The sequence below is a fragment of the Mustela erminea genome, chromosome 4 (genome assembly GCF_009829155.1).
Source record: "Mustela erminea isolate mMusErm1 chromosome 4, mMusErm1.Pri, whole genome shotgun sequence".
NCBI classification, from domain to species: domain Eukaryota; kingdom Metazoa; phylum Chordata; class Mammalia; order Carnivora; family Mustelidae; genus Mustela; species Mustela erminea.
Genome location: NC_045617.1, coordinates 103,118,442 through 103,136,687, shown reverse-complemented (window position 1 = coordinate 103,136,687; position 18,246 = coordinate 103,118,442). Strand labels below are relative to the sequence as shown.

Genomic DNA, 18,246 nt, shown 5'->3' with positions numbered 1-18,246 from the left:
AGGTTGCCACGACTACCATCCTGGGCAACATCGCGACTGCCAAGTTCACGAAAAACTGGAACCAGAACTACCTGGCTAATCCACTCTCAAATCCCTGACCCACAGAAACTGAAATGATAAATAATTGTTGTTTTAAGCCACTAGGTTTTGGGTCCATTGGTTATACAACAACAGATAACTAATATTAAGAACATACAAACAAGATAAAAACCAAAGACTTTTCAAAGCTAGCAAATACAGACAGAAATTATTCAAATGCTCTGTTCACAAATTTGAATAGTATTTCTGAATACACAAAACAATATGAATCTGAACTACTCACCCCTTTAAACTCATCAACATAGATTAGCTACTTGCTCTAGATATTAAAACATACAGGGATGTTTTTCTTAATATTAAATTTAGATTTGCTTTAACATCAAGAGCTGGATTTGTGGTATAAGACCTAAAACTAGAATTCTAAAAGAGCCTTCAAAATTTATTTCCTGTAATTTTCTCTACTTATGATTTCATATGAACTTTTTTTAAACCCAAACCAATCACCTAGAATAGCTCACAGAAAATTTAAATTTAAGGCAGTCTCTATAAAGTGTTTCCTAAAATTTTTAAATCCACACAAAAATTAAAACAGGTTTTAACTTTACAGAATTACCACCTCCCCCTCAAAAGTTGACATCTTACTTCTTTATACAAGAATCATCCAAGAGGTCAATCTTGTTTTGCACAAGCACAGTTGGTATATCTCCAACTTCAGCTACTACTTTCTCTCTCCAACTGGAAATTGCTTCAAAAGATTCCCTGTCTGTGGTAGAAAATACAAGCACACAAGCCTGGGCTCCTGTAAGGTCACAAAATAAGAATGTTATTTACATTAATGAAGCAATCCTATATAGGATGAGGGCAACTTTTACCTATTCAAACCATTTTTTTTAATTGAAGTGTAACTAAGATACAATGTTATATTAGTTTTAGGTTTAGCAAAACCATTTTTATGTAAATGAATATTGAGCTCACCTTTGCAGCACTGTGTTTATGTTTTAACATACAAATTCTATTTTCTAATTTCAAGAACCAGTGGTTCTTAAAATTGTGTACATTCTTACTAACTATTCATTCTTATTAACTAATTGTTATATAAAAGCTTGGAAAAAAAAAACTGGACATATTCTTTTCAGAACACCATGAAATAATGATATTGAATATTATAAAAGCAAGAAAGAGGCATGCCTGGGTGGCTCAGTGGGTTAAGGCTCTGCCTTCAGCTCAGGTCATGATCTTAGGGTCCTGGGATCGAGCCCCATAGGGGGTTCTCTGCTCGGCAGGGAACCTGCTCCCCCCCACCACCCCGCCGCCTGCTTCTCTGCCTACTTGTGATCTCTCTGTCAAATAAATAAATGAAATCTTTAAAAGAAAAAAAAAGGCAAGAAAGAATGGTAAGCTAAGTAAGAATGACAAGCTTTTGTCAAGTTCTTCCTATTAATATCTACCATTTGCTTCTGAATTTCTTTCAGCACAAATTTGAGAAAAATCATAATTTTCTCATTCTATTTACTTTTAAAAAAACTTTCTTATTTTATTTTAGTAGCAGAATACCAGTGATGTTAATGAACATAATTTAACAATCAGTACCATAAGGTTAAAAAAAGTAAAAAATATATATTTATTTATTTATTTATTTAAAATAGAGGAAAAGGTTTAATTTCATTTTTTATCCTGTTGTTTTTTCTTTTTTAAGATTTATTTTTATTTTTATTTATTTATTTGACAGAGAGAGATCATTCGTAGGCAGAGAGGCAGGCAGAGAGAGAGGAAGGGAAGCAGGCTCCCTGCTGAGCAGAGAGCCTGATGTGGGACTCAATCCCGGGACCCTGAGGTCATGACCTGAGCCGAAAGCAGCGGCTTAACCCACTGAGCCACCCAGGTGCCCGTCATTTTTTATCCTGTTTAACTGCATAGTTCTTATTACTCAATGACTATATTGTAATTTCCATGCTGAATGACAATATTTTAACTTTGAATTACCACATTAAGTGGCAACCTTCTGAAAGAAGCCCTTTTATTTTAAATAGGCTCCACACCAATGTGGGGCTTGAACTCACAACCCTGAGATCAGGAGTCACATGCTCTACTGACTAAACCAGCCAGGCACCCCTGAAAGTTCTTTTGTAATTAGATGTTACATTAATCAGGCAGCATGGTGACAAAAGCAGATACATAGGCAATAAGAGAAAATCACCCTGGGATCAAGAGGACTTTCTGGAATCAAGGCACGTTTTCTTACTGTTACTCTTTCCTTCCAGATCCCTCAGGTATTGGACTTTCCTAATAAGACTGGGCTGCCTAAGATACTCTATGGCCAAAAAACATGTGTGTACCACCAATGGGAATATTGTAGTAGAAAGCAAAAGAGCATGAAAGAGAAAAACCATCAAACCATGTAAAAGCAGAGGCTTCATATGGGAAAACCTTCCCTACTCTAAAACAGGTTTTTATACCAAAGACTGTATTAATTATAAAAATTGTCTAAATTAATATAAAAAATGGGGCAGGGGACAAGGTACAACACAGACAGAAGCACCCTAACACTTTCCATGAATTTAAGGAGAAATAAAATTGACAAGGGAGGGCACCTGGGTGGCTCAGTGGGTTAAAGCCTCCGCCTTTGGCTTGGGTCATGATCCCAGGGTCCTGGGATCGAGCCCCACATCATGCTCTCTGCTATGTAGGGAAACTGCTTCCTCCTCTCTCTCTGCCTGCCTCTCTGCCTACCTGTGATCTCTGTCAAATAAATAAATAAAATATTTAAAAAAAAAAAAAAACTGACAAGGGATGCCTGGGTGGCTCAGTGGGTTGAGTGTCAGACTTTTGATTTTGGCTCAGGTCATGATCTCAGGGTAGTGAGATAGAGCCCCATGTCTGGCTCTACACTGGGCATGGAACCTGCTTAAGATTCTCTTTCTCCCTCTCCCTCACCTCTTTCTCTCTCTCAAAAAAACAAAATGGGGGCGCCTGGGTGGCTCAGTGGGTTAGGCCGCTGCCTTCGGCTCAGGTCATGATCTCAGGGTCCTGGGATCGAGTCCCACATCGGGCTCTCTGCTCAGCAGGGAGCCTGCTTCCTCCTCTCTCTCTGCCTGCCTCTCTGCCTACTTGTGATCTCTCTCTGTCAAATAAATAAGTAAAATCTTTAAAAAAAAACAAAAGAAAACAAAACAATATGTTTAAAAAATAAAATAAAAAAAAATAAATAAAATAACCCCCAACACTGACAAGATCACACTAGATACTAGTAAGTAAATTTATATTTACTTGAACTCTAATATTTACTTAAACTATAAATAAAATAAATTAAAACATCATTTCATTACACTTTGACTAAGAAACTTTTTTTTAAGATTTTATTATTATTATAAATAAAATCTTTAAAAAAAAAAAAAAAAAGGGGGACGCCTGAGTGGCTCAGTTGGTTGGACGACTGCCTTCGGCTCAGGTCATGATCCCAGAGTCCCGGGATCGAGTCCCGCATCGGGCTCCCAGCTCCATGCAGAGTCTGCTTCTCCCTCTGACCTTCTCTTTGCTCATGCTCTCTCTCACTGTCGCTCTCTCAAATAAATAAATAAAATCTTAAAAAAAAAAAAAAGATATTATTATTATTATTTTTTAAAGATTTTATTTAGGGGCACCTGGAGGCTCAGTGGGTTAAAGCCTCTGCCTTCAGCTCAGGTCATGATCTCGGGGTCCTGGGATCGAGCCCCATGTCGGGCTCTCTCTCAGCAGGGAGACTGCTTCCCCCTCTCTGCCTACTTGTGATCTCTGTCAAATAAATAAATAAAATCTTTAAAATAAATAAATAAATAAGGATTTTATTTATTTACTATTATTTATTATAAAACTCTATTAGGTTTAAATCTAGAATTTTAGGGCACCTGGGTGGCTCAGATGGTTAAGCATCTGCTTTCAGCTCAGGTCATGATTCCAAGGTCCTGGGATCCAGTCCTGTATCGGGCTTCCTGCTCAGTGGGGAACCTGCTTCTCCCTCTCCCTCTATTGCTCCTCCTGCTTGTGCTCCTTCACTCTCTTTCTCAAATAAATAAATAAAATCGTAAACAAACAAACAAACAAAACCTAGAATTTTATATCCAGTCAATAGTTCTTTGAGGGCCCATTAGGGTATTTGCAGGGATACAAAGTCTTTAAAAAAGACAAAGACACTTTTAAAAAAATACAAAACAAGAAACTCTTAGAGGAAGTATACTTTAATAATAATGTATAAAAAAGCCGAGAAGATGGTGCCAGAGATATGGGCAGCAAGAATGATTAACTCAGAAAAGCAAAATGTTGTTTAAAAAAATCTTTCTTTGTTTCTAAGATTTTATTTGTAAGTAATCTCTACACCCAACACGGGGCTCAAACTCACAACCCCGAGCTTAAGAGTGACATGCTCTAGGGACTGAGCCAGTCAGGCACCCCAAAATGTTGTTTAAAAAATCAATAAACCGGGTGCCTGGGTGGCTCAGTGGGTTAAGCCGCTGCCTTCGGCTCAGGTCATGATCTCAGGGTCCTGGGATCGAGTCCTGCATCGGGCTCTATGCTCGGCAGTGAGCCTGCTTCCTCCTCTCTCTCTCTCTCCCTGCCTGCCTCTCTGCCTACTTGTGATCTCTCTGTGTCAAATAAATAAATAAAATCTTTAAAAAAAAAAATCAATAAACCAACAGATAAAAGAAAAAGTATGTCCATAACAACCCCAGAATTATTTAGTGGGAGACTGAGTGGGGAGAGACCAAAGGAAAGTGGAAAAGTACTAAAGTGCTAGGCTAAAGAGAAGGGAGATGTACTGTTACATATGTTTAAGCAATCAAGGGAGGTAAACACGAATATGGGTAGAGACACCTGAATTTCACCATAGCTGTGGACAGTTCCTGCCTGTTGTTAATATCCTCAAAGCATATGCTGCAGGTGGCACTCAGCTTTTTGTTGTTGTTGTTGTTTTCAGATTTTATTTATTTGAGAGAGAGAGAAAGAGAGTGCACGCATGAGTACAGGCAGGGGAAAAGGGAGTGGGAGAAGCAGGGAGCCTGATAAAAGGCTCGATCCCGGGACCCCAACATCACGGCCTGAGCCGAAGTCAGATGCTTAGCTGGCTGAGCCACCCAGGCACCCCACACCAGCTCTTCTGAACCTGAGCTTTTACTGATGCTTCAGAAAGACTCTTGGGCTAGCCCATCCTAAGGGAAACTGATAGCTCTGGGGAGAATTTGAAGGTATGGGAGATGGGATAAAACCTCAGCATCACTTTGGAGGGACTATCTTGAGGCATGGCTACATGGTTCCTCACAGGGACTGATTCTCCAATTGCCTACAGTAATAATTAGCTCATTAATGCTCCCTTCATAGGTTTTTTTCCATTTTCTCCCCCTTCTCCCTGGGATCACCTACCAAATAAACCAGCCCACCAAGTTGTGCTAAGAACTGTTTTGTGGGTTACTTTTGCAGATACAGTAATTCTGAGAAATGATGGACAACTTATTTTAATTTCCTCTCACTGAATATTATCACTCAGATATATAAATACTCTGTGAAATTGTGATGCATTATGGTTCTTTTCTGCTTAGGAACCTCCCTCCTCCCCCACCAAAAGAGCCCAATTATATACTTTAAAAAGTTAAAGACCTTTTATACAAAATTTTGACTGAGATGACAATAAGACAGATGACAAATACCAGATTCCAAATAAGTGTGGGAAGATCATTCTTTGCAGAATTTACAAAGGAAATGCCCATAAATCCATTATACAACTTTGGAACTCCCTCACAGGCACTTCAAGAATTTTTTTTTTTTAAGAAATGACAAGAAGGGGAAAGGATTTCTTTAGAGGAAATGCTGGCCACACTAACTCTTCTCTCTTTCTCTTGTTTTAAAGATTTTATTCACTTATTTATTTGAGAGAGAGAGAGAGGGAGAGGGAGAGAGAAAGAGTGAGCAGGGGGTAGGGGGGAAGAGTAGAGGAAGAGGGATAGGCAGATTCCCCGCTGAGCAGGGAGCCCAACATGGGGCTCTATCCCATGACCCTGAGATCGTGACCTGAAATCAACAGTCAAAAACTTAACCAACTGAGCTACCCAGGTGACCCTTTTCTTTCTCCCTTAAGGTGGGGTGCTACGGGGGAAAGTACTATCATTACCTCCTTCATCTTAATCTAGAAGGAATGGACTTTAGTAAGACTACTTAAGTAGCCTGGGATGTGTTCCTGGCAGTTGGGGGCACTCTGGACTGATGGTGCCTTGATTCAAACCTGAGGAAGATGCATGGCTGGGAACAACAGCAAAAAGGCAAGACCAACAGACAAAAAGAAAAGAGCTGCCTTTGGGAGTAACTGTGCTCCTGTTGATAGCAAGACAAAGAATGCACAGGAATTTCATATGGAGAGAGGTAAGCCACATTTCAGAGATAATCTAGCATGGGGTCATTTTTAACTCATGTCCCATAGGACTGCTTATTGGATGATAGGGGTTTAGCACAGAGGGCAGAGGTGGAACGCAACTCCTGCAAAAGGCAGCAAGGAGGAAAAGAAACTGCAAGAATCAAGTATACAGGGGCATCTGGCTCAGTGGGTTAAGCCTCTGCCTTCAGCTCAGGTCATGATCTCAGGGTCCTGGGATCGAGCCCCACATCAAGCCTGGCATCGGGCTCTCTGCTCAGTGGGAAGCCTGCTTCCCCCTCTCTCCCTGCCTGCCTCTCTGCCTATTTGTGATCTCTCTCTTTCTGTCAAATAAATTAATAAAATCTTTTTTAAGAAAATCAAGTATACATGTATATCCCCCAAAATGGGAACCTTGGAGGAATCCCAGACAATCCCTAGAGAAAGAATCATCTTGGAACACCTGCCACCTGGGGGGCCCCACCATCAAATAAAAGCACTTGCAAGAGTGCTCCGGTCTGGGACGTCTGGCTAGCTTAGCAGATCAGACCATGTGACTTTTGATTTCGCGGTTGTGAGTTTGAACCTCATGTTGGGCGGAGAGATTACTTAAAAAGAAAAAAAAAAAAAGAGTGCTTAGGTCTCCCAGTTCCATTTTCCCCTGGGCGTGACTGCAGAGAAGGAAAACACATCTCCAGCAAGTCAAAGAAAAGTGAGAGGAAGGAAGCAACCAAAATTCTCTTGCCAGAGTGTAGATACTAACTTGCCTATTAAAAAAACCCAGGGAAGATAAGAGATTTAATGCTAAGTTATATTTGTAGTTTTGATTAATACACAAGACTGGCTATTCTAACCACCAAAATGGGATAATGTTTATGACTAGAAATAACTATGAGGCAGGTGAAAAAACTAGAGTGACCACAGTGACCAGAAAAGACATGAGCTGAAAGGAGTTTTCTTTGAGGATCAAGAAAGAACCTTCTCTCCCCCTACTGCCTACTAAAAACACAGGGATGGTGAGAGACAAAACAGAAGTTGCATTTTGGTAAATTCATGAACTCTGTTCAACATACCAACTACTATAAATATTTTTAAAATATTTTATTTATTTATTTGAGAGAGATGGAGATAGCAAGAGAGAGCACAAATGGGAAGAAGTGGGAAAAGCAGACTCCCCGCTAAGCAGAGAGCCCGATGTGGGGCTCAATTCCAGGACCCTGGGATCACGACCTGAGCCGAAGGCAGATGTTAACCAACTGAGCCACCCAGGCACCCCTATAAATATTCTAAATTGAAAAATGATCCTATACTGTTATCCTTTCTTTTTCTTCCTTTGACTTCCAGTTCTATGTTGGTACCAGTCATCTTTAAGAAAGTTAATAAAGGGGACGCCTGGGTGGCTCAGTTGGTTAAGCAGCTGCCTTCGGCTCAGGTCATGATCCCAGCGTCCTGGGATCGAGTCCCACATCGGGCTCCTTGCTCAGCAGGGAGCCTGCTTCTCCCTCTGCCTCTGCCTGTGCTCGCTCTCTCCCCCTCTCTCTCTCTGATAAATAAATAAAATTTAAAAAAAAAAAAAGAAAGTTAATAAAGTTTCTTTAAAAATGTTAATAATGCTTTAATTTCTCTGTTGCAGTCACTTGGACATATCTTACACCCTTGATACTTAATGGTAGCCAGTGTTTCCTATCCATCTATTTTATCATTTTTTTTTAAGATTTTATCTATTTATTTGACAGAGATCACAAGTAGGCAGAGAGGCAGACAGAGAGAGAGGAAGGGAAGGAGGCTCCCTGCTGAGCAGAGAGCTGGATGTGGGGCTCGATCCCAGGACCTGGAGATCATGACAGGAGCCAAAGGCAGAGGCTTAACCCACCGAGCCACCCAGGTGCCCCGTATCCATGTATTTTTAAAAAGACCTTTATTTTCCTACCAGTCAATCTTCCTTCAATAATACCTACTCTAAGAATCACACCATTAGAAGTTACTTTGCATCACGGATAACAGTAAAACACCCACAAAAGAATCACTTCAAATAATTAACAAACTATTCCACTTATCCACACATCAGGAATATAAAGATCTGAATAAAATTTTGGTGTCAATTATAAGATCACCATTGGCAAATACTTATTTCTAATTAATAAGATCTTTCAAAAAAAGTTACTATTTCTGAATGCAATTCAGAAAATACTCAAGATACATAATGTTTACAGAAAATTCTGTCCTCAAATTCTGAAAGACCATAGGGGCACCTGGGTGGCTCAGTGGGTTAAAGCCTCTACCTTTGGCTCAGGTCATGATCCCGGGGTTCTAGGATCGAGCCCCGCATAGGGCTCTCTGCTCAGTGGGGAGCCTGCTTCCCTTCCTCTCTCTCTCTGCGTGCCTCTAAGCCTACTTGTCTATCAAATAAATTAAAAAAAAAAAAAGAAATTCTGAAAGACCCTAAAAGACGGCCTCTAGACTTGAGAGTGTTGCTGAAGACCAGCAGCATGAGGGTCACCTGGGAGGTTGCAGAAATGCAGAATCTCAGAGCCATCCACTTATACTAAATTAGAGACTGCATTTTAACAAGCTCCCCAGGGAATTAATGTGCACATGACAGTTTAAAAAACAATGCTCTATACAACATGGCATAAAATTTAATAAGGCAGGCCAATCAGAAACACAGGTTTTAAAATTATATATATTATAGTTATTATTCTGGATTTCAAATGCCTGGCCCTTATTCTTATTGATAATCTATAAAATGTGAAGCACACAAATTATTTAATGAATCAATCTATCACAGATTCCGTGCTCATATAATTTAAACCATATCTAAAAGATTTGGATAGTCTAATTCTGCTGTCCCTTAATTTTGCATTTATAATGGAAATTTATAAATAGCTTCTTGTCCAGAGCTATTTCATTTCCAACAATTTATATTCACTTATGTTCATGAAAGATGTTACTTTAAAAAAAATGTTTCCTTCTGTTTATGAGCATAATCTCAGATAACAGGTCTCAAGTTTATAACTTCATTTCCCTATATTGTCAGTCAAAACCATTTTTTTCTTAGAAACAAATCACAGTAAAAAAACTATAATGAAAATGTTTTATACTGTACATAACTTTCTGTACTAAGTATGGTGTCTACTGTCTAGATAGACTTAAGAATTTAAGAGGAGTCACTTGGGATCCCATAAGGATTTCTAACATGATCTATGCTCTATTCTTTACAATGTCATGTTTCAACATGTCTCCCTATACAATTAATGCAGTATTCTAAGAATATAACGGTGCCTTTAAACAATGGTTTTGTTTTGTTTTTTTTTTTAAGATTTTCTTTATTCATTTGAAAGAGAGAGAGAGATTGCAAGTAGGCAGAGAGAGAGCAGGAAGCAGGTTCCCTGCTGAGCAGAGAGCCTGATGCAGGGCTTGATCCAAAGACTCTTGATATCATGACCTGAGCCAAAGGCAAAGGCTTAACCTACTGAGCCACCCAGGCGCCCCTAACAATGGTTTTTTTATATGGTAGGTTTTTTTTAATGAATTATAATAAAAATTTTCTTAAATATAAATTTTTTAAAAATTTTATGTATTTTGAATAATACATTTCTAGGACATAAATCAGTAAGTCCTAATTTTGTAAGGCATGGTGTTTCCATCAATAAATCGGTATCTTAATGCATTCTTCCCAGCCGTTACATCCTGTTCCTAGTCTTCGTTTCTATTTAATTATATTATCATATTTGAACCTGAACTAGTAGCAGATGATTATCCAGTTTCCTAGCTAGCATCCAATTACCCTCCCTCCCTGAGAACACCTCTCCCTCATAATAGCCATATGGTTTAGGCAGATGAACCCACCCTCTTCTCTGGGGGAGAAGGACCGAAGTACACCAAGCCAATTAGGGTAATCACATTCCTCTACTTAAAGTGATCCGCTCCAGGGTGATCTCATCAGATAAAAGCTCAGGACTTTTGATCCACGGTTGTGGGAATTAACCGCTACCCCCAAGGATATGAACAAAGCCTGTGGCTTCCATCGCTGTTGGTACCAATCTTGCCCCCAAGAGGAAACTCAGCATGAGGAACCCCACACAGGGAGTGTGGCAAGTCAGGAGAATCAGAGGTTAGAGTAAGAACAAACTATAACTAAAAGCTACGCTACTTCTACTTTTCTTTGTAGTTTAAGTTACTTTGAGGTTGCTTTTCTCTTCTCAGCAACCAAAGCATTCTGGTGAATCCCAAAGGAAAGCATTTAAGAATATTCAATATGTCATTTCCCAAATTTACATATAATTGTCACTGTTTATTCCTTAATTCATTTTGGGATGTGATGTTTATTCTTATAACTTAGAAAAAGAAGCTGAAACTCAAGACCTGTCTCAGCATCCCATGCTCTTTGCCATTTTAACATGGTTAACTAAAAAAAAATTACATTTTAGAGAGGGCGGTGGAGTTACTGACATTGGGGAGGGTATGGGATATGGTGAGTGCTGTGAAATGCCTAAGTACCCCTGGGGCAAATAATATATTATATGTTAATAAAAATAATTAATTTTAAAAATTACATTTAAGCTTTTTTCTTTTTTTAACATACAAAGTATTATTTATTTCAGGGGTACAGGTCTGTGATTCATCAGCCTGACACAATACACAGTGCTCACCACCACACATACCCTCTTAAGAAAAGCTATTAAGAGATAATCTATTTATATGCTTAAGATCACTTTTAAGTTAAAACGTTAAGTGTAGAGGGTATGTGCTTTGGTGAGTGCTGATTCACAGACCTGTACCCCTGGGGATAAAAATACATGTTTATAAAAAATAAAAAATTAAAAAAAAAAAAAACGTTAAGTGTAGGGACGCTCGTGTAGGGACGCTCATGGCTCAGTCAGTTAAGCATCTGCCTTGGACTCAGGTCATGAGCCTGCTTATCCCTCTCCCTCTGTGCGGTCTTCCTCTGTCTCTCAAATAAATAAATAACATCTTTAAAAATAAAATAAAATGTTAAGTGTAGGGAAACCAAAGCTGCTTGACGCCTTGTAGCCCAAATGAAACAAAGCGGAAAAAAATTTAAATAGCACCCACCGTAAATTAAGATAAGACAAGTAAATACTAACAATTATGGGTCCTTTTTTTAGATTCTGAAAACGAAAGTTTTTTACAGATATTGTACACACCTAAAAAGTACTAAATAAGAAGCATACAACAAGCCAGATGAGTCAAATTTTAAAAATTAAAAGATTATAATGTTGAACATCCATAGTCTCATGGGATAAAACTTAAGAAAGCATGAATTCCTCAACTACAAAATATTTTTAGCTACCTGGTCTGTTTTTATTTTTTTTAAACCAAGGATCCAAGTGATCTACTTAATAGTACAGTTCCAACATCTTCTCTTTTCTATTTATGTGCAAATCAAATCATTTTTGACATTTGACAAGTTTTGCCTTTTTTTCAAGTTAAACTTTATTTTGGGATAATTATAGACTAACACAGTTTTGCTTTTATAGATTAGAGATACACATGACAAATCCATTTTCCAAAAATAACCATACTGGTTAAAAAGTAATACTGCCATTCGAATTGTCAAAAGCCTAAAAACCAAGAACCCAAGGGCATCTGCTCATTCAGTCAGTTAAGCATCTGCCTTTGGCTCAGACTGCAATCTCAGGGTCCTGGGATGGAGCCCCACTGGGCTCCTTGCTCAGTAGGAATCTGCTTGTCCCTCTCCCTCAGCCCTTCCCCCCTGTTCTTTCCCTCTTTTTCTCAAATGAATAAATAAAATCTTAAAAAAAAAAAAAAAGGAAGAACCCAACCTGTCTCTTTTCCTCACAAAAGAACACATATTTCATAATGAGAATTTAGAGAAAAAAGCTAGGTGAAAACGTTGAAAATCTCATGTACTCCTACTACTTTTTTTTATATTTCCACTAGGGGCTTTGTTTGTTTTCTTTCCATGTGAATGGGGTGAGGGGGTGTGGTGGTAATAACCCCACTAAGAAAATACAAATAATTTTTTTTTAAAGATTTTATTTATTTATTTGACAGAGATCACAAGTAGGCAGAGAGGCAGGCAGGCAGTTGGGGGGTTGGGAGCAGGCTCCCTGCTGAGCACAGAGCCTGATTCGGGGTTCCATCCCAGGACCCTGGGATCATGACCCAAGCTGAAGGTAGAGGCTTTAACCCACTCAGCCACCCAGGCGCCCCGAAAATACAAATAATTTTTACTCAAGAATTAACTTTAGGGCACCTGAGTGGCTCAGCCGATTAAGTATCTGCCTTTGGCTGGAGTAATGATTGCAGGGTCCTGGGATGGAGCCCACATCGGGATCCCTGCTCAATGGGAAGCCTGCTCCTCCCTCTCCTCCCAACTTGTGCACTCTTCTGCACTCAAATAAACAATCTCAAAAAAATTTTTTAAATAAAATTTAAGAATTAACTTTAATTTCCAGGCCTGTTAATCAATAGTGTCAATGCTCATGAAATTAATGATTTGATAAAAATGCCATCTAATCTAAGAGCTTTGAGCCATAAGAACATAATTCCTGCCTCACACCATGTTACAGGTGTTCCACATCCAAACTAACATCCACAGGAGAGCAACAGTCAAAACTACTGCCCCATGGGTGCCTGGGTGGCTCAGTGGGTTAAGCCGCTGCCTTCGGCTCAGGTCATGATCTCAGGGTCCTGGGATCGAGTCCCGCATCGGGCTCTCTGCTCAGCAGGGAGCCTGCTTCCCTTCCTCTCTCTCTGCCTGCCTCTCTGCCTACTTGTGATCTCTCTCTGTCAAATAAATAAATAAAATCTTTAAAAAAAAAAAAAAAAAAAAACTACTGCCCCAGGAAGCCTTCAGGGACACAGTAAACAGAATGAGAAGTAGTGGTAGCATTGTTAGAGTGAGACCTGAGAGGTGCACCTCTCTTCTCAAGAAACAGAACGTCTTCTTAGAGGAGTCAGTGGAAGTCAGGTTTCCCTGGTACCAAGAAAGGCAACTTCTTTGGCTGTTTATATGTTAGTGTAATTATATTTTCATTAGACCTCTGTGGCCATTATTACAAGTTCCCCACATTTTCAAAAGTGGTAAAAAACAATCTATATATGCAAGTGTCAATAATTTCTGAGGCCACTTGGGACTATATGGAGCCTTTGGTTACTTTGTTCTCATGACAATCACCATTAGCAATAAGGCAGAGAAACACTGAAAATGCTGTCATAAATTCCAAAACAAAAGGACAAAATTTTAGAGGAAAATGTTAATGGAAACTTCAGGTTCCATTTAGAAATTTCAGCTTTCCTTAAGGAATTTAACCCCGCATTTTAGACTCGTCAGTGCTACAGATGGAGTTCCTTCCTTTCGCATGATCTCACACATCCCTAACTCTCATAGTACCAAGATGGCTTTATCCATGCAATTTCATGCATCTTAACAAAGTGTCATCTTATTTGCAGGGACTTCACTTTTTCATACCGGTTTCCACTCTCTGACCATAGAGTCATCTCCATGTGGTCAGAGGTAGGCACTGAACAGTTTCTAACTGATTAGAACTGGGAATGCCTACATGAGTCATCTAATTCCAAGGCAGATAAGAACTATCCATGGTAGAAAGTATTATTCACCACTCAACAAGTTCATTAGGGGAATAATGAGGACCTAAGAGGTTTTTTAAAATACTTTGAAATTAATTCAAGTCTTCTTAGTAAGAAACTCTTCTATGTGGAATAAAAAAAAAAAGTGAAGTTCTTTGTTTGGCCAAAAGAACACGCCCAAATAAACGAACCCCACAATTTACCTCGATAGTAGGCTTTTGTTATTGCATCAAATTCCTCTTGACCTGCTGTATCCCACAACATTAATCTGACATCTTCATCATTGACTCTGGAACAAGAGATGAATTTATCTTCATATGTAAAGAAAACATCTTTAGTAACATAGCTTTGTGCATATTTCTATTTTTCAAATCTGAAGGTTTTAAAACTGCACTGCTGGTTTTCACCTTAAAAAGTCTGAGTGCTTTTAAATGCTGATACCACCACCAGTAGTGAAACTAAAGGGGGAAAAACATTCCTCCAAAGCTATAACTTCATACATGATTTAAGTTTACCTGTCCTGTTTTCTCCTTTAACAATAGTCAAAGGACCCGCAGCACTGGGAAGGGGATTCTCTTAGGTTAGTACTTGCTGTCCTCTTGCTATAACATTCTAATGGGTCCCAGATAAGAATAAGAAAGGAAAGAAACAAAAAAAGGAAGCAAAAAAGGAATTTAAAAAGGAAGGAAGGGAGGGAGAGAAGAAGAAGCTTGGTTGCCCTACAACTTAAAAATTTACTCTTCTTTTGTTATAAGTGCATTGTCTGGTTCACAGTGGTTATGTTCTATAAAATCACTGCAAACACTAAATTATCAAATACTGAAATACTGTTCCTAGGGGAAATACAAAGTTAGGTTCCTGTGACAACTAGTTACATTTTCACCTAACAAATCAATACACAGCCTTGGTTTCTTGTGGTTCTGTTTAAAGATAACTTATTTAATAAATACTGTTAATTCATTAACATTGAACTCAAGGCCAAAAGCACTGTAATTCATGCGTAAATGAACTGTACCTAGCATACATATTTACTCTATAAGGCACATCATAGCCTTCTTGTACTTAGGAAAACTAGATAGCACTATGCTTGGGGGACATTTTAAACAGCGACATCATCAACAAGAAGTTAAAAAATGTGGCACAAAAATAGAGATGAGAAAACACTTGTTTATAGTGCGAGGGATGAAAAAAGAAGGAAGAGGGTTGCCTTGTTTGACCTCAGTTGAGAATGTGCATGTAGCGTAGCAAATATTTGCTGCTCTGTGCATATCCACAAATGACTACCAAAGCACTAGGAGTACTGACTCTAGGGTTACAAACAGCTATTAGCATGTAGATCAGTTGCAAATATGGAACCTATAAATAATGAGAACCAATAGTATACTTAAAGTATAAATATGGAATCTACAAATAATGACCAACTGTATATTTAAAATATTAATTTGGTTCAGATAACAAATACAAAAATGAGCACACCATGAAGGCTTAAAATGAATCCCCTTAAAATATCTGAGAAAGGAAGTAAACAGAAGTATTTTTAAAAGATGGCAATAGCGGGGGCGCCTGGGTGGCTCAGTGGGTTAAAGCCTCTGCCATCGGCTCAGGTCATGATCCCAGGGTCCTGGGATCAAGCCCCGCATCGGGGGTCTCCGCTCCGCAGGGAGCCTGCTTCCCCCTCCTCTTTCTCTGCCTGCCTCTCTGCCTACTTGTGATATCTGTCAAATAAATAAAATCTTAAAAGAAAAAAAAAAAAGATGGTAATAGAATACAAATTAGAAATTTAACAATGAACACAACTATCTTTAATGCTAATGTCTAGGCTAGTCAGATTTGTTTAATGTTACTTATTTCTTTAATACCTGTCAGTTTGTCCCTACAATTTCAAATATGTTTGGGGTGTGAAAGAATAGGCAAAATGAGTGAAGGGGACTGGGAGACACGGGCTTCCAGTTATGTAATGAATAAATCACAAGAATAAAAGGTGCAGGGAATATAGCCAATGACACTGTAAGAGCATTATATGGAAACAGACACAGCTACACTTGTAGTGAACAGAGCATAACCTATAGAGATAAGTTGAATCATTCCACTGTATACCTGAAACTAATGTTAACATTGTGTGTCAACTATAATGAAATGAAATGAAGTATCTTTTTTTTTTAATTTATTTATTTGACAGACAGAAATCAAAAGCAGGCAGAGAGGCAGGCAGAGCGGGGGGGGGGGGGGGGGGGGGGGGGGCGGGGTAGAGGCAGGCTCTCCGCCGAGCAGAGAGCCCGATGCAGGGCTCGACCCCAGGACCCTGAGATCATGACCAGAGCTGAAGGCAGAGGCCCTAACCCACTGAGTCACCCAGGCACCCCGAAATGAAATATCTTTAAAAGTTCTCAGGACTAGGGGCACCTGGGTGGCTCAGTGGGTTAAGCCTCTGCCTTCAGCTTCGGTCATGATCTCAAGATCCTGAGATTGAACCCCGCAGCGGGCTCTCTGCTCAGCGGGGATCCTGCTTCCCCCCCACCCTGCCAGCCTCTCTGCCTACTTGTGATCTCTCTCTCTGTGTATCAAATAAATAAGTAAAATCCTTTTTAAAAAAAGTTCTCAGAGGGGCGCCTGGGTGGCTCAGTGCGTTAAAGCCTCTGTTTTTGGCTCGGGTCATGATCCCAGGGTCTGGGGATCGAGCCCCGCATCGGGCTCTCTGCTCAGCGGGGAGCCTGCTTCTTCTTCTCTCTCTGCCTGCCTCTCTGCCTACTTGTAATCTCTATCTGTCAAATAAATAAATAAAATCTTATATAAAAAAAAAAAGTTAAAAAAAAAAGTTCTGGGGACGCCTGGGTGGCTCAGTGGGTTAAAGCCTCTGCCTTTGGCTCAGGTCATGATCCCAGGGTCCTGGGATTGAGCCCCGCATGGGGCTCTCTGCTCAGCAGGGAGCCTGCTTCCTCCTCTCTCTCTGCCTGCCTCTCTGCCTCCTTGTGATTTCTGTCTGTCAAATAAATAAATAAATCTTTCTCAGAACTAAAAAACAAAAATTGTTACTTTTTTTTTTAAGATTTTATTTACTTGCCGGAGAGAGAGTAAGCACAAGCAGGAGGAGTGACAAGGAGAGGGAGAGGGAGAAGCTGACTTCCTGCTGAAGTCTGGGCGGCTCAGTTGTTAAGCATCTGCCTTCAGCTCAGGTCATGATCCCAGGGTCCTGGGATGGAGCCCCGCATAGGGCTCCCTGCTCAGTGGGAAGCCTGCTTCTCCCTCTCCCCCTCCCCCTGCTTGTGTTCCCTCTCTCCCTGTATCTTTCTCTGCCAAAAAAATAAATAAAATCTTTTTTTAAATTAATTAATTTATTTATTAATTAATTTTTAAAAAGATAGTCTTAGGATGCTGCAATAGTTGAAAACTGTTCCGAGAGATAGGTAACTGTCCTTCGAGATAAAGCAGGCAGGCCTTACTACACTGCACTTCGCTTTACTGTGCTTCATAGAGACAGTGTGTTTTACAAATTGCGGGTTTATGACAGCTCTGCCTTCAGCAATTCTATCAGCACCATTTTTCCAACAGCATTTGCTCACTTTGTATCTCTGTGCCACCTTTTGGTAATTCTTGCAATATTTCAAACTTTTTCATTATTATATTTGTTACGGTGATCTCTATGAGTGATCTTTCATGTTACTATTGTAATTGTCCTGGGGTTCCACAGACTGCTTCCACAGACGATGGACAACTAAGTGGACCAATGTCATGTGTGCGCTCACTGTTACACCCATCAGCCCTTCCTCCATCTCCCTCCCCTTTCTTGGGTCTCCCTATTCCCTGAGACATAGAAATATTGAAATTAAGGCAACTAATAGCCCTACAGTGGCCTCTAAATGTTGAAGGGAAAGGAAGAGCCACACATCTCTCACTTTAAATCAAAAGCTAGAAATGATTAAATACAGTGAGGAAAGCATGTTGAAAGCTGAGATAAGCTAAAACCTAGGCTTCTTGTGCCAGTTGGCCAAGTTGTGAATGCAAAGGAAAAGATCTTGAAGGAAGTTGAAAGTGCTACTCCAGGGGCACCTGGCTGGCTCAGTCAGTAAAGCACAGGACTCTTGATCGCAGGGTTGTGAGTTCGAGCCCTAAGTTGGGTGCAGAGATTACTTTAATAAACAAACAAATGTGCTACTCCAGTGAACACACAGATGATATGAAAGCAATACAGCCTCACTGCTGTACAGAGGAAGTTTTGGTGATATGGAGAGAAGACAAAACCAGCCACATATTCC

The 18,246-nt window shown here is 39.7% G+C and overlaps 1 protein-coding gene across 6 annotated transcripts in view; it reads right to left on the bottom strand.

The window, feature by feature from the left end:
* Positions 1-18,246, bottom strand: part of RAB23 (RAB23, member RAS oncogene family) — a 39,631-nt gene that overhangs the window by 10,775 nt on the left and 10,610 nt on the right. For all 6 annotated transcript variants that reach the window (XR_004285086.1, XR_004285087.1, XM_032340333.1 and 3 more), the window contains 2 exons: positions 14,197-14,282; positions 682-838 (listed from right to left, as the gene is read on the bottom strand). Coding sequence is in view for 4 of the 6 variants with exons in the window: in XM_032340333.1 (XP_032196224.1) it covers positions 682-838; positions 14,197-14,282 (243 nt within the window). In the remaining 2 variants the exon portion in view is untranslated. The remainder of the gene's footprint in view (positions 1-681; positions 839-14,196; positions 14,283-18,246) is intronic.